The sequence below is a fragment of the Stomoxys calcitrans genome, chromosome 5 (genome assembly GCF_963082655.1).
Source record: "Stomoxys calcitrans chromosome 5, idStoCalc2.1, whole genome shotgun sequence".
NCBI lineage: Eukaryota > Metazoa > Arthropoda > Insecta > Diptera > Muscidae > Stomoxys > Stomoxys calcitrans.
In genome coordinates this window covers 92188677-92210281 of record NC_081556.1, presented here as the reverse complement: position 1 = coordinate 92210281, position 21605 = coordinate 92188677, and the positions used below count along the sequence as shown (strand labels likewise).

At 39.6% G+C, this 21605-nt stretch overlaps 2 protein-coding genes across 2 annotated transcripts; both read right to left on the bottom strand.

Moving 5' to 3' along the window:
• Window positions 1-2052: 2052 nt before the first annotated feature.
• On the bottom strand, window positions 2053-7711 carry LOC106095903 (odorant receptor 88a-like). The gene is made up of 4 exons (XM_013263351.2): window positions 6903-7711; window positions 2451-2652; window positions 2237-2392; window positions 2053-2167 (listed from the first exon to the last, which is right to left on the bottom strand). Exons 1-4 carry the CDS (start codon window positions 7709-7711, stop codon window positions 2108-2110), a joined length of 1227 nt encoding a protein of 408 aa, XP_013118805.2. The 3' UTR covers window positions 2053-2107.
• Window positions 7712-13483: 5772 nt separating this feature from the next.
• On the bottom strand, window positions 13484-20376 carry LOC106085305 (uncharacterized oxidoreductase SSP0419-like). The gene is made up of 5 exons (XM_059369857.1): window positions 20212-20376; window positions 19597-19752; window positions 14241-14417; window positions 13806-14158; window positions 13484-13556 (listed from the first exon to the last, which is right to left on the bottom strand). The coding sequence occupies exons 1-5, from the start codon at window positions 20374-20376 to the stop codon at window positions 13484-13486; spliced, it is 924 nt and encodes a 307-aa protein (XP_059225840.1).
• Window positions 20377-21605: the final 1229 nt, after the last annotated feature.

Genomic DNA, 21605 nt, shown 5'->3' with positions numbered 1-21605 from the left:
CAATAAAGTATATATATTCTTGATTGTCATGACATTTTAAGTCGATCTAGCCTTGTCCGTCCGTCCGTCTGTCCGTCTATCGAAAGCATGCTAACTTTCGAAGGAGTAAAGCTAGGCGCTTGAAATTTTTGCACAAATACTTACTATTAGTGTAGGTCGGTTGAGACTGTAAATGGGCCAAATCGGACCATGTTTTTATATAGCTGCCATATAAACCGATCTGGGATCTTGACTTCTTGAGCCATTAGAGAGCGCAATTCTTATCCGATTTGGCTGTCATTTTGAACGTTGTGTTTTGGTATCACTTCCAACAACTGTGCTAAATATTGTTGAAATCGGTTCATAACCTGATATAGCTGCCATATAAACCTATCCTGGGTCTTGACTTCTTGAGCCACTAGAGGGCGCAATTCTTATCCGATTTGGCTGTCATTTTGAACATGGTGTTTTGGTGTCACTTTCAATAACTGTGCTAAGTATGGTTCAAATCGGTTCATAACCTGCCATATAAACCGATATGGGATCTTGACTTCTTGAGCCATTAGAGAGCGCAATTCTTATCCGGTTTGGCTGTCATTTTGAACGTTGTGTTTTGGTATCACTTCCAACAACTGTGCTAAATATTGTTGAAATCGGTTTATAACCTGATATAGCTGCCATATAAACCGATCTTGGATCTTGACTTATTAAGCCGCTAGAGAGCGCAATTCTAGTCCGATTTGGTAGAAATTTTGCACAACGGCTTCTTCCATGACCTGTTTTTGGCTTCTTCCATGACCTATTTTGAGATGTTTTGCTATGACTTCCAACAACTGTGCTCAGTAAGGCGCAATCGGTATCGGTACATAATCTGACATAGCTGCCATATAAACCCATCTGGGATCTTGACTTCCTGAGGCTCTAGAGGGCGCAATTCTCATCCGATTTGGCAGAAATTTTGTACAACCGCTTCTTCCATGACCTTCGACCTTCCAATATAAACTGAACCAATCTATAGCTTGATACAGCTCTCATATAAACCGATCTACCGATTTTGCTTCTTGAGCCCCTACAAGGCGCAATTCTTATCCGAATCATGTGTTACACAATGATTTTTACAACGTTCAGCATTCAATTCATTTATTGTCCGAATCAGACTATAACTGGATATGGCTATAATAGCATAACAGTTCTTTTGCATTATTCTTTGTGTGCCTAGAAAGAGATACCGCCCAAAGAACTCGACAAATACGATCCATTGGAAAAGGTATAAAAGATTCGGCCCGCCCGAACACGCTCTTACTTGTTAGTATCTATTTCCTGTCAGTTTTCGGGCAGTCTAATACATTGTACTGTTCCAAATCTCACCGAAATGCGTCTGTTTTGAAGCCATGACCATAAATCCTGTTATTGGTCTATGTAGCAGCTATATCCAAATATGGTCTTGGTTGCTATAGAATAATCCGATATAGCATAATAAGGAAACTTGTTATTCTCTGAGTGTTCTTTATGCCAGTTTTACACTCGAATAACCGAAATTTAGAATAGTTTTGCCTCTTATCCGTCAATATCTTAAAACAATACTAAAACACGGGACCTTGTCGTATATTAACACTGGTAGAATTGAAAAAGATTTGTAAAATCGCTTCAAATCAATGAATTGGCGCAAACCAGGTTTTAATAGATTTATTGTAGAACAATTAATTTATGAAGTAAAATAAAAGTTGCTATAGCTAAATAAAGTTGAAAAAGTCCTTAAGGACCTAACTCATCGTGTACAGAAGGGCTAAAACACTATTTGTATATAAGTGGCTGTGGTGCAATGTGGTAAGGCGTTTGTGAACCCTCAATGACAGGATGGATGGAATACAGGTTCGATTCTCAGCAGTACACAAAAACGTTGACAGAATGTGAACTTCTGTGGACGATTCGTTTACAAAAAAACTTTTGTTGATTTCTGAACAATTGTGGTCGATTTGATAACATCTGTATGTAGATTCACTTTTATGAACCATTGTGTTCAATTTGTCAACGCCGTGCTTGGTTTTTTTTCTATGGGTCTACGTAGTGCTAAAAAAGTGATTTAACTGCTGGACTTTTAACTCAACAACAACTACCGTATGCGCATCTAATTTCTTTCTCCACGAGCCTGTAGGAATGTGAACATGCGGTATGCAATCATCATGGACTGAAAGAAAATTAAAAAAACTTAAACAACGTTCCAAGAGTTTCTAATGCCTAGAGTTTCAATACTTGCCATTCTAAAATGGACCATGTCAATTCTAAACAAATTGTAGCCACTTAAAGTAAAGGGTCTGCTGGCAAACTGCAACATTTGATACGTGATCTTGCGATACTCAACAGAGCCTTCATACCAATTGTGTCCAAAGATAACATTAGCCGTTTCTGAGGTCTGCAATGCAATCATATATCATTTGTCGGAGTGGCTCATTTGGAGCATTATCACTTACCGCCACCGCAATGCGTGTTCCCTGGTAACAATTATCAAAGGCAAATGCCACTTGGACAAGGCAAGGAAATGAAAAAAGGATTATGGAAAGATAGTCGTCACTGTTGGCGATCAGATACACATGGAAACAAATTGAAGCTGCGCTTACTAAATTGGTAAAGAAAAGCGACAAATTGAAGGCATTGCAGAATTTATCGCCCAATCTGAAAAAAGAAATCCAAGAACTTATCGTAATGTCAAAAATTGATTTATATCCATCACCGTTGGATGTTGGGTCATTGCTGCTCAATATGTGCATTGAAAATGCAAATTCGACCATGAACATGCCATTAATGAACAGCGGGGATACTTCTCACATACCTATTAGTGCTGTTCGATTTAAGCTCAATGATGAGATACCTCCTTTTTATTGCCGAGTCCGAACGGCTAATAGCAGATCGTAATCACTAAGCAGAGAAATTTACACACGCAAATGAAAAATTTTGCCCATGAACATTCCACTAAGGAACAGGGGCAAACTTCTCACATATCAATGAGTGCAGTCCGATTTAAGTTTAAGGTCAATGATAAGGGGCTTTTCTTTTTATAGTCCGAAAGGCGTGCCGCAGTAAGACACTTCTTTGGAAGAAGTTTTACATAGCACCTCCGCAGAAAATTTTTTCTGATGGTCTCGCCAGGATTCGAACCCAGGCGTTCAGCGTCATAGTCGGACATGCTAACCTCTGCGCTACGGTGGCCTCAGAACACAGCTGACCTACACAGCTGTTTGCAAATTCAAATTTGCCCATGATCAGGATCAGGGGCAAAACTTCTCACATATCAATGAGTGCTGTCCGATTCAAGTTTAAGCTCATTGATAACGGGCCGAATCCGAATAGCCGAGTCCGAACGCCGTTTTATACCCACCACCGCAGAATTGGGGTATATTCATTTTGTCACTCCGTTTGCACCACATCGAAATATCCATTTCCGACCCTATAAAGTATATATATTCCTGATCAGCGTAAAAATCTAAAACGATCTAGCCATGTCAGTCCGTCTGTCTGTTGAAATCACGCTACAGTCTTTAAAAATAGAAATATTACGCTGAAATTATGCACAGATTCTTTTTGTGTCCATAAGCAGGTTAAGTTCGAAGATGGGCTATATCGGACTATATCTTGATATAGCCCCCATATAGACCGATCCGCCGATTCAGGGTCTTAGGCCCATAAAAGCCACATTTATTATCCGATATTGCTGAAAGAGTGAGTTCTGATAGGACCTTTGACATCCTTCTTCTATGTGGCACACATTTGGATTCGGTCCAGATTTGAATACAGCTGCCATATAGACCGATCCGCCGATTCAGGGTCTTGGGCCCATAAAAGCCACATTTATTATCCGATTTTGCTGAAATTTAGGACAGTGAGTTGTGTTAGACCACTCGACATCTTTCTTCAATTTGGTTTAGATCGGTCCAGATTTGGATATAGCTGACATATAGACCCATCCCTCGATTTGGGTCTTTCGCATAATCAAAGGCCATTTATTGTCTGATTTTGCCAATATCTGGGACAGTGAGTTGTGTAAGCGCCTTCGACATCATTCTTCAGTTTGGGCCCGAATCGGTCCAGATTTGGATATAGCTGACATATAGACCAATCTCTTGATTTAAGGTTTTGGGCCCATAAAAGACGCATTTATTGTCCGATATCGCCGAAATTTAGGATAGTGAGTTGTGTTAGGCTCTTCGACATCCTTCTATAAATTGGCCTAGATCGGTCCAGATTTGGATATAACTGTCATATAAACCTATCCGCCGATTTAGGGTCTGAGGCCCATAAAATTCACATTTATTATCCGATTTTGATGAAATTTGATACAGTGACTTATGTCAGGCTGTTCGACATCCGTGTAGTTTATGGTTCAGATCGGTTTATTTTTAGATATAGCTACTAAAAATATAAATTTTTTGTTATACACAATTTAACAATGACTTGTACCAATTAGTATTTGGTCCAAGTCCGAACATATTTGGATATAGCTGCTATGGGGCATAAAGTATGCATATTTCACCGGATTTTGCCGAAAGGTGGTTTACATATATACCCGAGTTGGTGGGTATCCTATGTTCGGCCCGGCCGAAATTAACGCCTTTTTACTTATTTTTATACCCTCCACCATAGGATGGGGGTATACTAATTTCGTCATTCAGTTTGTAACTACTCGAAATATTCGTCTGAGTCCCCATAAAGTATATATATTATTGATCGTCGTGACATTTTATGTCGATCTAGCCATGTCCGTCCGTCAGTCTTTCGAAAGCACGCTAACTTCCGAAGGAGTAAAGCTAGCCGCTTGAAATTTTGAACAACATTCTATGTCGATCTAGCCTTGTCCGTCCGTCTGTTCGTCCGTCAGTCTGTCGAAAGCACGCTAACTTCCGAAGGAGTAAAACTAACCGCTCGAAATTTTTAACAAATACTACTAATTAGTGTAGGTCGGTTGGGATTGTAAATGGGTCATATCGGTCCATGTTTTGATATAGCTGCCTAATAAACCGACCTTGGGTCTTGACTTCTTGAGCCTATAGAGGGCGTAATTCTTAGTCGACTGGAATGAAATTTTGCACAACGTGTTTCGCTATGGCTTCCAACAACTGTGCTGAGTATGTTTCAAATCGGCCCATAACCTGATATAGCTGTCATATAAGCTGATCTGGGGACTTGACTTCTTGAGCCTATAGAGGGCGCAATTCTCATCCCATTGGAATGAAATTTTGCATGACGTGTTTTGTTATGATATCCAACAACTGTGCCAAGTATGGTTCAAATCGGTATATAACCTGATATAGATGTCATATAAACCGATCTCTCGTCTTGACTTCTTGAGCCTCTAGAGGGCGGAATTCTTATCCAATTGGAATTAAATTTTGCACGACGTGTTTTGCTATAATATTCAACAACTGTGCCAAGTATGGTTCAAATCGGTCCATAACCTGATATAGCTGCCTTATAAACCTATCTTGGGTCTTGACTTCTTGAGCCTCTAGAGGGCGCAGTTCTTATCCGATTTGGCTGAAATTTTGCATGATGTTTTTTATTATGACTTCCAACAACTGTGCCGAATAAGATTCAAATTGATTCATAACCTGATATAGCTGTCATATAAACCGATCTGGGATCATGATTTCTTGAGCCTCTAGAGGTCGCAATTATTATCCGATTTGCCTGAAATTTTGTACGACGGATCCTCTCATGACCACCAACATACGGGTTTATTGTGGTCTGAATCGGTTTATAGCCCCCTACAGCTCCCATATAAATCGATCTCTCTATTTTACTTCTTAAGCCCCCAAAGGGCGCATTAGGGTGACATTTTACTCAGGTCGCCAGCATATAATTTAATTGTGGTCCAAACCGGACCATGTCTAGATATCGCTCTAATAGCAGAGCAAATCTTTTCTTATATCCTGTTTTTTTGCCCAAGAAGAGATGCCGGGAAAAGAACTCGACAAATGCGATCCATGTGGAGGGTATATAAGATACGGCCCGGCCGAACTTAGCACGCTTTTACTTGTTTTTTCCTAATATAGTCTCCAAAAAGACCGATCTCCCGATTTAATCTCTCGGGCCAACAAAAGCAGCATTTGTTGCCTGATTTCGATGAAATTTAACACATTGAGATGTGATCAGTCCTTCGACGTCAGTGTCGAGTATAGTTCAGACCGAGCATTTTTTGGATAAAGCCCCATATAAACCGATCTCCAGATTTATGGTCTTTCACCCATTATTAGCGTTTTAATTCCTACCACCGTAGCGCAGAGGTTAGGATGTCCGCCTAGGACGCTGAACGCCTGGGTTCGAATCCTGGCGAGACTATCAGAAGAATTTTTCATCGATGGTTTTCCCCTTCTAATGCTGGCAACGTTTGTGAGGCACTATGCCATGTAAAACTTCTCTCCAAATAGGTATCGCACTGCGGCACGCCGTTCGGACTCGGCTATAAAAAGCAGGCCCCTTATCATTGAGCTTAAACTTGAATCGGATGCACTCATTGATATGTGAGAAGTTTGCCCCTGTTCCTTAGTGGAATGTTCATGGCAAAATTTGCATTTGCATTCCTACACATCCTCCCTAATATGGTGCAGCTCGGATCATATTTTGATATAGCTGCTATATTTATACGTATAGATCGATCTTCCGATTTACGCTCTTGAACCGATATGAGACTTTTTTATTGCCGGATTTTGCTGAAAATTTGAAGATTGAATTGTGGCTAGTTTGGTCCAAATCGGATCATACTTCGATACAGCTGCTAAAGGTGCACATTCATGCATTTTTCACCGGATTTTAACGAAATTTTGTTTATATACCCCCGAGGGTGTGGTTTACCAAAGTTTGGCCCTGACGAACTTCATGCTTTTTGCTTGTTTGCACCCATGGTTTGCACAAAATATTTCATCACTTACTTTAAAACATGCTGATGATACTGGATAATTCCCAAAAGTCTACTGAAGAATTTGCGCCTTCTCTTTCCCTGATGCAAAGATTCACGGGCATCTAAATTTGCCAACTCGCTATTGACAAAATCGAAATGCATTAGAAATTCGGCCACAGACACAGTGTAGATGTGATCCCAAGCAAATACCAGATTTATACTGCAAATGGTGTTAAAACCTTCGTAGACATAAACGTAAGGATAGGTGCGGGGATTATCCTTCAGGTGGTAGGGATACCAAGAGGCATGCTGATGGTATTCATCGGGAATTACTTGCCCACTGCTCGCATCATAGTATAGCAAATATTTCAGCAGAGGTGTACCAATAAACACTGTCACACCCACAAGTGTATAAAGACCTACAATGCGAAATCTTACATCAAGATATCTAGCGAATTTGGCACAATTCATGCGTAGCTGCTGTTCAGAGTCGCGCGGAAATATTTTATCCAGATCATTGGTCAATTCCAGCATATTACGCTGTTTCAGGACCAGCGATATACCACGCACCAGACATAGACTTTCTATGCTCCAGACTGCAGCAATTTGTTTGGCCTCCTGTAGCCGCTGTTCCCTAATGTAGAGGGAAATTTTTATAACATTACACACAAAATCGATCAGTGTTACTGCCACAGCTACATAAAGGGTGACAAGGGATTTATAGCGGAAATCCATTGCTCGATTTTCCCTGAAGAAATCCAAACAAATTATTCGTGTATATCGTTGCGAAGGCAACAATCTGAGAAGAAATTCGTCCAAAGTGTAATAGCGCTGCGCCATGACTGAATCAAAGTAGGGAGCTCGAGGTTGTTTGACACAATGGGAAATTTACGAATTACGAATTTAAAAATTTACAAAAAGAAAAAACAGTTACCACTCAATACACTTTTTTTTGTAAACTAACAAAGAGAATTTATAAAATGTGCAAAAAAACGGTCTATGGCTCCAAAACTAATATCTCACAAATTGCCCATTTAGTGTTGTTCAAAAAAACATGAACACATAGTAATGTCAAGTGTTTTAAAAGACCAGTAAGGACTTTTTCAGCCTTGAATTTTATTTAAAACCCAATTGAAGGTAATTTTATGTAATGAAGACATTTGCGATGGAATATTGAAGGTAACAATCTTATCTATGTATAACAAATAAAAATGTGATAAGTTCACACCATGGGTTGTACAGTAAATCTACACAAACCAACTTAGTTGATGGACTTTAAATAAAAAACTTTTGCCAATTTTGCCAAAAAATACACTGAGATAATAGAAGACTAATCGGGAGATAGTTATAAATTGGGTTATGTCAGGGTATAGACCGATTTGGCTCATACTTACCACTGCAAAGTTTTGCAAGTTTTGCCCATGAGCATTCCACTAAAGAACAGGGGCAAACTTCTCATGTATCAATGAGTGCAGTCCGGTTCAAGTTTAAGCTCAATGATAAGGGGCCTCCTTTTTATAGCCGAGTCCGAACGGCGTGCCGCAGTACGACACCTCTTTGGAGACAAGTTTTTACACGGCATATTACCTCACAAGTGTTGCCAGCATTAGGAGGAGAAAGCCACCGCTGAAAATTGTTTCTGATGATCTCGCCAAGATTCGAACCCAAGCGTCACAGGCGGACATGTTAACCACTGCGCTACGGTGGCCTCCTTACCACAGATATGGGTAAGATATTATGTGTACATTTTCAGCCAAATCGTACAACAATTGTGAATTCCAGCAGCTCAAGATCTCAAATCAAAATATAAACTTTTTGGTTTTCAATTGAGTTAAATAAGCAAAGGCATCGCGTTAAGGCTTCATTCATCCCGTAGTTGAATCTATGATTCCTTTCCATACATCTAACAAATGACGTTCTCTTAAAAATCTATTAGAAACATTGAATGGCAAGAAAGACAACAACTCTAAGCAGTAAATTTTTGTGCCAATTAAATCTTTTATAAAAACAAAACCTTGGAGTTTTGAAAAGTAGGTGGTGTTTTTAAGACCCGTCCACCAGACAATAACACCAAAAGTATTAGTGGTTTGAAATTTTTTTTATACAACCAATGTCTGAGGAGCCAAATAGCTTTTCGCCGTAGCAAATAGTAAAACGTTGAACTTGAAGTTAAATTTTTTAAAAATATGCTCATGGAGAAGAAGAAGAAACCCATGGTACGACCAAGAGTGTCGAGATGCTACTGAAGCCAAGAATGAGGCATATGGAGCAACCCTGCAATCAGTAGCAACGCGCCAGATGAAGGAGAGGTATAGGGAGAAACGTTTATTCCGCTGAAAGAAAAATGGAAATGGAAAGACGTGAATGTGAGCGAATTGAGATGTACAGGAGTCAGAATGAAGTTCGGAAATTCTACCAAAGAATTAAACATCAAACCGATGGCTTTGGTGATGGCACATCCTCCTGCAGAGACAAAGAAAAAAATCTGGTAACTGACACAAATAGCCTGCTGAGGATATGGAAAGAACATTTTACCCAACTGCTAGTGTCCGACGTTGGCGGCGAAGAGGATGATGATATAGAATGTTAACCTCCCTGTCAGAATGAGGTCCAGGTAGCAGTGACCCGACTAAAGAACAACAAGGCAGCAGGAGCCGACGGCCTACCCGCTGAACTACTTAAGACCGAAGGCGACACGCTGATAAGGCACGCTGCATCAGCTTATCCGCGCAATCTGACTAGAAGAATGCATACCCGATGATTGGAACCTCAGCATACTATGTCCCGTACACAAGAAAGGAGACAAGACGCAATGTAGCAACTGCAGAGGAATAAGTCTCCTCCCCATCGCATACAAGATACTCTCGAGCGTACTGTGTGAAAGATTAAAACCAAAAGTCAATGAGATAATTGGGTCCTATCAATGCGGCTTTAGACCTGGTAAATCCACCATAGACCAGATATTCACACTGCGCCAAATCCTGGAAAAGACCCGAGAAGGACAAATCAACACCTACCATCTCTTTGTTGACAACAAAGTCGCCGTCGATACTCCTTTACGTTCAAAGGTATTTCAAGCCATGTCTGAGTTTGGTATCCCTGCAAAATTAATAAGACTCTGCAGGATGACAGTTGCTGATACGCGTTCCTCAGTAAGAATAGGAAAGAATCTCTCCGAATCTAATACCAAACGAGGTTTCAGACAAGGAGACAGCCTATCGTGTGATCTCTTTAATATCCTGTTGGAGAAGATTATACGAGATGCAGATGTGAATAGATATGGCACACTAATCACAAGAGAACACATGCTACTAGCCTATGCCGACGATATCGATATCATAGGTCGGTCACCGGAAGTAGTAACTGCAGCCTTTTAAAGAATGGAAAGAGAGTCTGTGAAAATGGGTCTGGCCGTAAATGGAGATAAGACGAAATGGATGGTTTCAACTCTCAAAAAGCCTTGCACAACCGAGCAGATAAAGAACATGGAGAAAGTTGGGAACCACAACTTTAAGATAGCCAGTAACTTTATCTACCTCGGCACCGCCATAAGCGAAGAATAATACTGGCAAACAGATGCTACTTTGGACTAAGTAAGCAGTTTAGAAACAAGGCCACCTCCCGACAGACGAAGATTACACTATACAAGACACTGATACCGCCCGTGCTGTTATATGGTTCTGAAGCATGGGTACTTGTGAAAGCAGATGAGGCAGTGCTTGAGAGTGTTTGAGAGAGGGGTTCTTCTAAAACTAAATATGGACCAGTTTGCGTTAATGGAGAATATGGGCGACGTATGAACCACGAAATGTATGAGCTGTATTGTATTGCGTTGCATAAAAAGTAATTGCGGATTTTTTAAAAGAAAGTAAATGCATTTTTAATAAAATTTAGAATGAACTTTAATCAAATATATAATTGCCATTTTGCCATTCGATAACCTTTTGCCATCTTCCTGGCAAATTTAGTATTCCACGCTCATAGAACTTCTTTCCTTTATCTGCAAAAAACTGAACCAAGTGCGATTTTATAGCCTCATCATTGCCGAAAGTTTTACCATTTAAGGAGTTCTGCAAAGATCGAAATAAATGGTAGTATGATGGTGCAAGCTCAGGGCTATATGGTGGATGCATCAAAAGTTCCCAGCCAAGCTCACTCAGTTTTTGGCGAGTGACCAAAGATGTGTGCGGTCTAGCGTTGTCCTGGTGGAATATGACACCTTTACGATTGACCAATTCTGGTCGCTTCTCCTTGATGGCTGTATTCAATTTGTCCAATTGTTGACAGTAAACATCCGAATTAATCGTTTGGTTCCTTGGAAGCAGCTCAAAATATACCACAACCTTCCAATCCCACCAAACAGACAGCATAACCCCCTTTTTGGATATCAGCCTTTGAAGTGCTTTGAGCTGGTTCACCATGCTTGGACCTTGATCGTTTTCGACTAACGTTGTTGTAAACAATCCATTTTTCATCTCCAGTTATGATTCGTTTTAAAAACGGATCGAATTCATCGCGTTTAAGGTGCATATCACAAGCGTTGATTCGGTTTGTTAAATGAATTTCTTTCAATACATGTGGTACCCATATTAAAATTGACGCCAAACAAACAAATGTAAACAAAATGTCGCGCACTTTTTTTCTAAAGCAAGCTAAAAGTAACAGCTGATAACTGACAGAAGAAAGAATGCAATTACAGAGTCACAAGCCGTTGAAAAAATTTGTCAACGCCGACTATATTACTACTATATTACCGACAATTATTTTTTAGGCAACCATAGGTCTCTAGCGTACTTTTTGCAGGGATTTATGAGCACTATACAGGAAATTAAGAAATTAAACAACAAATGAATATTTGCCAGCACGAACAAATTTTCGTAATTCCGAGGTGACCAACCATAAATTCCTACCAAGAGGCGCCCGGACCACCTAGTGCCTTCAAGTTTTTGCGCACTAAAGAAATATGAATACCCGATCTCAAACAGCAGATTTTCTACGAGTTTTTTATACCCTCCACCATAGAATGGGGGTATACTAATTTCGTCATTCTGTTTGTAACACCTCGAAATATGCGGCTGAGACCCCATATATTCTTGATCGTCATTCATTTTAAGTCGATCTAGGCATGTTTGTTCGTCTGTCCGTCCGTCCGTCTGTCTGACAAAAGCACGCTAACTTTCGAAGGTGTAAAGCTAGCCGCTTGAAATTTTCCCTAAATACTTTTTATTATTGTAGGTCGGTTGGGATTGTAAATAGGCCAAATTGGTCCATGTTTTGATATAGCTGCCCTATAAACCGATCTTGGGTCTTGAATTCTTGAGCCTATAGAGGGCGCAATTCCTACCCGATTTGGCTGAAATTATGCATGAGGTGTTTTGTTATGCCTTCCAATAACTGTGCTCTGTGTGGTTCAAATCGGCCCATAACCTGATATAGCTGTCATATAAACCAATGTGGGGTCTTGACTTCTTGAGCCTCTAGAGGGCGCAATTCTCGTCCGATTTAACTTAAATTTGGCACGTAGTGTTTTGGTATCACTTCCAACAACTGCGCTAAGTATGGTTTAAATCGGTCCATAACCTGATATAGCTGCCATATAAACCGATCTTGGGTCTTGACTTCTTGAGCTACTACAGAGCGCAATTCTTATCCGATTTGACTGAAATTTTGCAAGAAGTGTTTTGCTATGACTTCCAACAGTTGTGCCAAATATGGTTTTATTTGGTTCATAACCTGATATAGCTGCCATAAAAACCAATCTGGGATCTTGACTTCTGGAGCCTCTAGAAGTCGCAATTATAATGCGATGAGGCTGAAATTTTGTACAATGGCTTCTCCCATGACCTTTAACATACGTGTCACATATGGTCTGAATCGGTCTACAGCCTGATAGAGCTCCCATATAAACCTATCTCCCTATTTTACTTCTTGAGCCCCTAAAGGGCGAAATGTTTATTTGAATTGGCTGAAGTTTTACACAACGACTTCTACATTCAGTTTAAATATGATTGTTGATATAGCTCCAATATCATAGAAATGTTATTCTTTTATCAGATGTTTGCCTAAAAAGATATACCTGGAAAAGAACCGGACAGATGTGATCCATGGTGGAGGGTATATAAGATTTGGCCCGGCCGAACTTAGCACGCTCTTACTTGTTTTCTTCTATCCCATAGTGCGACGTACTTTACTAATAAATATCTGGTTATTAGAACTTCATAGAACCAATTTAGTTTAAAGGTTTACAAATCTTTACTTCATTTATCTGGGTATAAAAAGAACAGAAAATTACTACAAACTTAATTTATTTACACAGCCAAAATCATAATATTCATATATCTACTATAATACTTTAATGGTATTTTACAAATTATTATTAACCATATCCAAATTTGAGGAGCCTTCTGCCAAAATTTTGCTCACTCTTGATGATCTGACATATTTTTGGTAAGAGTCACTCATTATCAAAGCAAAGAACCTCTCTTTTATGTAGGTTGGCAGTATTCTAGAATGAAAATAAAACACATAATATAATAAATCATTTCATTTTAAATGAACAATAAAACTACATATCGGCATAAAAGAACAAAAAGCAAATGGGACCCACAATGACTATTTTTTCAATGTTTGCTTTTTTACGAATATCCCTGTGTAAGCTTCAATGGGTATTCTGCAAACCAAGTTTCTTCAAAAATAAGTAGCTGTACAACAACAACTTCTTTGAAATGAGGTCCACAAATGTGGTCAGTATCAGTGACGGCTAGCTGCCACTTAAATTTTAACATTTCTCATTGGAACTTGAAGTCAGTAGTTTGAAAAGGCTTGCTAGTCTATTCAATACGGTGAGTCCATCACATATTGAATTATAGATTTATCGTAGGAATTTCCATTGCTTACATAGATCCTTAAACATACTTACTCAAATAATTTGTGCATATATGAAATTGATGATGGTATCACAAGCTCATCTTCACCATTCAGCATGCCCTCGACAATTTGTTTTGCCACACGATCCCCTTTGATACCTTCATTGAGGCCATTTAACTTCACTAATTTCTCCACGTGCTTATTGGTATCCAAAAAAGAAGGCATTACCGTTGTGCCCGTTATGTTGTGACCCAAAACCATCATTTCCATGCGCAGCATAGATGTCAAACGACGCACCGCCACTTTTGTGGCGGCATATATGCCAAAAGTTGGAAACGATAGAAGAGCAGATGCTGAAGAAATATTCACAATATGGCCATGATTGAGTTCCTTCATTTTGGGCAAAAATACTTGGGTAGTCTATACAGAGTAAAAAGGATACAAATTAAAAATTATACATAACTATTCATAGGTTTGGCAAAGCTTCGCGAATGTCACCTACATAACATATGGCACTGACGTTTACATTAATCATGCGAGAGATTTCTTCTAGAGGTGGATTTTGAACGCGTGACATCATAAGTATGCCTGCATTGTTAATCAAAATTGTTGCATCCCCTAAACCATTGGTGACTTTCTTCTGCAGTTCCTGAACTTGCCGGTAATCCGAGACATCGACCTGTAAAAGAATAAAATAAAGAATACTTGGAGATCATAAAAGAAGTTTCCTTACCAAAAGTTTCACAACAGAAGTCTCCATGCGAATGTTATCACATTGGCCACAATTTTTTTGGAGCAATATGATGCTTTATACCGATTCGCATTCAACATAGCACGAATACTTAGATTCAACATTTTTATACCCACCACCATAGGATATGGGTAAACTAATGTTGTCATTCCGTGCCATCCGGAAATATAGATCTGCGACCCCGATTTGGACCGTACTCGGTGCGGTTGTTGGATATTGTAACGGAATTGTGATCTGGCGATTTGTAATAAAGGGGACAAACCGACCTTTATTGCCAGGAACAGGCAGGCGCTACTAGATATTACCTTTGTATATGATATGAAGATATAAGTGGAAGAATATGCGACTGGGAAGTGTTGAATGACCACAGCTTCTCTGATGATGCATTTACTTTCTTTTAAAAAATCCGCAATTACTTTTTGGGCAACCCAATAGTTTCAGCCTTGGAGAAAATACTGCAGTAGTGGTCCCTCGGCTAAACAGAAGAAAGGCGGATTGGGATAAATTTCTACACAAATTCTGCACGTCTATCCCTTCTAGACCAGAAAAGGAAGTGGAAACTGCGGAGGATATGGACATTATGGTTAAGCGGTTCACGAAGGTCCTGAATAACATGCTTGTGACAGCATGTCCTAAAACTAAGCCAAGAGGCAAACAGCGTCCGCCATGGTGGACCCCATAGCTAGTTGGTCTAAGGAAGGACTGAAGAAAACTCTTCAACAGAGCAAAAGGCACAAGAGAACCACACGATTGGGAATCTATAAGGCTGAGCTAAGGAAATATAATGGCGAGCTGAGAAAGAAAGAAGAAAAAAATTTTGCGTAGAATTCGGCAGCTCTGTGGAGGATACATCTGAGGCCTCTAGGCTAAGAAAGATTCTGTCCTCAAGACCTATTACGGTGGGTTATATTCAGAGATCAGAGAATGTATGGACAATGTCTAGCGAGGAAACACTAGAACTACTCATTTCCCGGGAAATTCTCCAAAGGACAACGTGGCGACAGAAGAGTTGTGACTGGTATGCATTTATCGGAGGTTATTAGAAAAATTATGTCTGAGCCGAAAATCCTTAGGGCGATAAGAAGTTTCGACTACTTTAAGTCGCCAGGCCCTGATGATGTATCACAGGTTGAATTACAAGCTGTGTCTGATAGCCTGGTTCCCTGGCTTAGGGAGATATACTCTGCTTGCATCAGCATGTCATATATACCTGCGGGATGGAGGGACACGAAGGTCATTTTCATTCCGAAAGCAAGAAAATCTTACAAGAAGGCGAAAGATTTTCGTCCTATTAGTCTGTCATCCTTTATGCTGAAGGCTCTTGAGAGGTTGATAGAACATATCTTAGAGCAAAGATCCCTAGAAATTGACTGTCTCGGCAACAGCATGAATATAGTAAGCGCAAGTCCATTGAAACAACCCTTCACGACTTAGTCGCCTGCATAGAGGGTTCTCTCGCTGTCAAGGAATATGCAATGGTAGCATTTCTTGACATTGAAGGTGCTTTCAATAAAGTAAAACCGATGTCACTCATGAAGGAGTTGGAGTTTCTAGGCATCAACTCTACCGTACGAAAGTTTATTAATAACTTACTTACTAAAAGATTCATTACGGCAGGCTTGGGATAAAAAGATGGGTCAAAAGAGGAACACTTCAAGGAGTTGTACTGTCTCCTCTACTTTGCAATATAGCCATTAACAATATATTATTATCTCTGGAAGAAAAAGGTGTAAAAGTGGTCGAGTATGCTGATGACGTGGCAATTTCGTTTAGGGGAAAGTTTTCCAGCACCCCAAGAAATATACTTCAGGAAGCTATAGGTGCAACAGCAAAGTGGGCTACCAAAAGTGGCCTGGGTATAAATCCGTGCAAGACAGAAGAAGTACTCTTCAGTAGGAAATACAAGTTGCATACAGTGGCACCTGTCTCCTTGGAAGGAGAGTATGTTCCATTTACAGAAAGCGCAAAATAGCTGGGTGTTTTGTCGGACAGGAAATGGAACTACAAATCTAACATTTTGGAAAGGGCAAGAAAGGCCACTCTTGCCCTATACACCTGCAAGAAAGCCATTGGCAAAATATGGGGTTTAGACCGCGTGTCATGCATTGGGTATATGCAGTTATACGACCCATAATGTTATATGGTGTTGTGGTCTGGTGGACGGCGCTTTAAAAGTCCACCTACTTCTCAATTCTTAACCGGATGCAAAGAATGGCTTGTTTGTGCATCACAGCCACACTGAGGACGACACCATCTGATGCACTGAATCTAATGCTACATCTTATGCCTCTGGACTTTGTAGCTAGTCAAACTGCTGCCACCACTGCCGTGAGGTTAATGTAGCTTTTTTTGTTGGTCATGTGGCGTCTACGAACACTGTTTTATCCTTGATACAATGTCTAATATTCCAGGTAGTGTGGATTACACCCTACCTAAGCCGCTTTATGATAAAAAGTACTGTACCACTATTACTGATGGGACCGATTGGAACTATTGTACTATATCCCTTGACATAGACTTCTGTACGGATGGTTCCAAACTAAACGACCAGGTGGGCTTTGGGTGTACTCTAAAGATCTAGAACTGGTCATATCGAAGAGATTACCCAACCACTGCCATGTTTATCAAGCGGAGATCCTTGCAGTTAAGGAAGTGGTGGTATGGCTAAGATATAATGCCACAACGACGAGTGGCATAAATATCTTCTCAGACATTCAGACAGCCATTAAATCCCTGGAGAACGTATTTCTGAACACAAAAACCGTCCTCGACTGTCGCAGATCTCTCAACGAGATGGCTGAACAGTTAAAAATTCACTTGTTCTGGGTGCCGGGCCACAGAGATATCCCCGGGAATTGTAAAGCAGACGAGCTTGCGAGACTAGGAACTTCCTTACACATTCCAGGGAAACTGGAATATGTGGGTATGCCTCTGGCGACATGTAAGCTAAGTTTTCAGGACCAGGCTCGAAGGACAACGAATGATAGATGGTCACAAAGTGGGGGCTGTGAGCATTCCAAAACTATTTAGCCTAATCTAGACTTGAAGAGCTCTACCGCTTTCCTGTCACTGGCTAGAACAGACGTCTCCGTCATTGTGTTTGTCATGACAAGTCACTGTCTAATTGGAAAACATGCTGACAGACTGAAGGTTGCCAGCAACGAGTTTTGCAGAAGCTGTGAGGACATCGAAGAAGAAGAAGGGACCATAGAACACCTGCTATGTGTGTGTCCCGCTCTAGCAGTCAGAAGGAGTTCCACTTTAGGTTCTCATTTCTTTGAGAACCTGTCTGATTTAACGGATGTGAACAAGTGCAAGTTATTGGTCTTTTTCAAGCGATCTGAATGGTTCAAATGTAGGAACTAGAAGGCATCTCCTTTTTCTATTCCTGTGGTATCATAATGGACGAAAACGCCTAAGTGAGTCTGATGGCAGACTGCCACTTTAACCTAACCTAAACCTAACCTAAACCTTAACCTAAACACAAACCTAACCTAAACTTTACATAAACCTAACCTAAACCTAACCTAAACCTAAATTAACCTAACCTAAGAGTGTGCTAAGTTCGGCCGTGTCAAATCTTATCTCTCCAGCAAAATCGGATGACAATTGCTCCCTCTAGTGACTCAAGAAGTCTAGATCCAAGATCGGTTCATATGGCAGCTATATCAGGTTATGGACTGATTTCAACCAACTTTAGACAGTTGATGGAAGTCATAACAAAAAACTTTATAAAAAATTTAAGCCAATCTAATAAGAATTACACCCTCTAGAGGCCTTAGAAGTCAAGATCCCGTATCGGTTTATATGGCAGCCATATCAGGTTTTAGGCCGATTTTGGCCATACATAGCACAGTTGTTGAAAGTTATAACAAAAACCTGAAGCAAAATTTCAGACAAATCGGATGAGAATTGCGCCCTCTAGTGGCTCAAGAAGTTAAGATGGAAGATCGGTTTTTATGGTAACTATATCAGGTTATTGAAGGCCACCTTAGCGCAGAGGTTAGCATGTCCGCCTATGACGCTGAACGCCTGAGTTCAAATCCCAGCGAGACCATCATAAAATTTTTAGCGGTGGTTATTCCTTCCTAATGCTGGCGACATTCGTGAGGTGCTATGCCATGTAAAAACTTTTCCTCAAAAGAGGTGTCGCACTGAGGCACGCCGTCCGGACTCGGCTATAAAAAGGAGTTCCCTTATCATTGAACTTAAACTTGAATCGGACTGCGCTCACTGATATGTGAGAAGTTTGCCCCTGTTCTTTAGTGGAATGTTCAAGAGCAAAATTTGCAAATTTTTATATCAGGTTATGAACCGATTTTGACCATACTTAGAACAGTTTTTGGAAGTCAAAACGAAACACTTCAGCCAAACCGGATAAGAATTGCGCCCTCTGTTGGCTCAAAAAGTCAAGATCTTAGGTTGGTTTATATGGCAGCTATATCAGGTTATGAACCGATTTGGACTAAACTTAAGACAGTTGTTGGAAGTCATAACAACAAACTTCATACAAAATTTAAGCCAAATCGGATAAGAATTGCGCCCTCTAGGGGCCTAGAAATCAAGATCCCAGATGGGTTTATATAGCAGCTAATGTATATCAGGTTATGTACCGATTTGAATCGTACTTCGCACAGTTGTTGAAAGTTATAACAAAACACCTCATGCAAAATTTCAGCCAAATCGGATGAGAAGCGTGCCTTCTAGAGGCTCAAGAAGTCAAGATCCAAGATCGGCTTATATGGTTGCTATATCAGGTTATTGACAGATTTGAACCATACTTGGCATGGTTGTTGGATGTCGGTTTCTATGTCAGCTATATCCAAACATGGACTGATGTGGCCCATTTACAATCCCAACCGACCTACACTGGTAAGCGTTTAGCTTTACTCCTTCGAAAGTTACCATGCTGTCGACAGACGGACGGAGGGACGGACATGGCTAGATCGATCAAAATGTCATGACGATCAAGAATATATATACTTTATGGAGTCTTAGACGAATAATTCGGGGTGTTACAAACGAAATGACGATATAAGTATACTCCCATATAAGTATACAGGGTATAACACTCTGACTTTCAATGCTTTGTTTCAATCATACTTACCTTATATGCTTTTGTCTTCACATCGTAAGCTGTTGATATGTGTTCTGCAGTCTCTTCAGCTAAAGTTTGTTGAACATCTACAATGGCTAAGCGGCAACCACGTTTAGCCAATTCAATGGCAATTTCACGACCTAGACCTCGAGCAGAACCAGTTATCTATGATGCAGACGAAAATATGTTCATAACAAAAACCAAAAAGAGATAGAATAAAGAAAACGGAAGGCTGCTAAGAATAAGTCAGAAACTTGATAAGAATATAAAGTTTAAGTATGCTAAAAAAAACATTCTAAAAAAAGTATACTAAATTCATATAAAACTTGAATTTCTTATTTTCTTTTATACAAACAACAAAACAGATGCATTTGTTTAAATACAAAAAAAAAACCAAAATGCTAATAAGGAAATCGTTAGATGCCATATTATAATAAACTAAAATGTACATAGGTGCAGCATATTTCCAAAAATACTTTTATAAAAAAATGGCAATATTTGTAAAGAAACCTTCCAAATTCGTTATTGGCATCACCGAACTTTTATAATTTTCTTTTCATTTAAATTTAGAGATATTTTGCTATAGTTCACTGACACTTTATTAGATATTTTCTTCAAAATTACCACTGCCACTTCAGTTTTGAGTGAAACTTCACTTTTGTCTGCCTTTAGCCATTTGACCGCCCCATAAACTATGGATGCAGCGATAAAAAGCGGATATGATAACACTAGGCCAACGAGTGGCAGATTGTTTAGCATAAAAGCCATAACATTAGCCCGTTTAAACATTGTTTATTGTTGTTGTTTTTGTACTTCTTTTTCTTGAATAATTAAACTTTGTTTTGATTTCTTTTCGTTTATTTTGTTTACTTTTCGATTTCTTTGGTTTGATGTTTGTTACCGAATACACGGTTAGAGTAACATTAAAAGACAGAACCAAACTCCGCATGTATTTATAACTGTGGTCAAGTGAAGCCACCAGCATTGATGTTTGTGAATAATTCAATGTCATAAAATTCAGAAATGATATTAGGTGTGTTTTCTATATTACATAGTAAAAAATTGGGTTTCAATTCACGAAAGAAAGAAAACAAGTAAAAAGGCATTAAGTTCGGCCGGGCCGAAATTTGGATACCCACCCCATCTGGTATATATGTAAACCCCATTTCGTCACAATCCCGTGAAAATTAATTACCCAAATTTGGCACGGACATTGAGTGGTCTAATATATATGTCACAATTCAATTTTGTAGATATATCCAATTATAATTATCCGATCTGAACCATATTGAGGTCGTATATCGTGAGGTTCAGAAAAACTCACTATTTCAAATTTCAGCAAAATCGGGTAATAAATAAAGCTTTTATGGGATTCAGTCCCCTTATTGGTAGATCGGTCTATATGGCAGTTATATCTAAATATAGTCCCATCAGAACCATATTTAGATCGGATTTTGGAAGATCTTAACCTACTCACTCTTTAAAATTTCAGCGAAATCGGGTAATAAATGAAGCTTTTATTGGCTTCAGACCCATTATCGGCAGATCGGTCTATATGGCAGCTATATCTAAATATAGTCCTATCTGTACCATATTTGAGTCGCATGTTGAGAGACTTAAAACTGCACACTGTTCCAAATTTCAGCGAAATCGGATAAAAAATAATGCTTTTATGGCCTTCAGATCCTTTATCTGGAGATCGGTCTATATAGCAGCTATATCTAAATATATTCCGATCTGCACCATATTTGGGTCGGATATTAAGAGGCTTAAGACTGCGCACTATTCTAAATTTCAGCGAAATCGGATAAAAAATAAAGCTTTTATGGGCTTCAGACCCTTTATCGGCAGATCGGTCTATATGGCAGCTATATCTAAATATAGTCCAATCTGAAATATATTTGGGTCAGATGTCGGGAGGCTTAAAATAACCTACTGTTTAAAATTTCAGCGAAATCGGGCAATAACTAAAGCTTTTATGGGCTACAAATCCTTTATCGGGAGATCGGTGAGTATGG

Bases quoted from the DNA above. Each gene is read 5' to 3' on its own strand.
- LOC106095903 (XM_013263351.2), bottom strand. From the start codon at position 7,711: ATGGCGCAGCGCTATTACACTTTGGACGAATTTCTTCTCAGATTGTTG. The intron at 2,653-6,902 runs GTAAGTGATGAA...TTCTTTTTTCAG, and splicing joins TATCATCAGCATGTTTTAAA to ATTGGGCGATAAATTCTGCA. The intron at 2,393-2,450 runs GTAAGTGATAAT...ATTGCATTGCAG, and splicing joins GAACACGCATTGCGGTGGCG to ACCTCAGAAACGGCTAATGT.
- LOC106085305 (XM_059369857.1), bottom strand. From the start codon at position 20,376: ATGTTTAAACGGGCTAATGTTATGGCTTTTATGCTAAACAATCTGCCA. The intron at 14,159-14,240 runs GTAGGTGACATT...TACTCTGTATAG, and splicing joins ACGTCAGTGCCATATGTTAT to ACTACCCAAGTATTTTTGCC. The intron at 13,557-13,805 runs GCACAAATTATT...TTATTTTTGAAG, and splicing joins CCATCATCAATTTCATATAT to AAACTTGGTTTGCAGAATAC.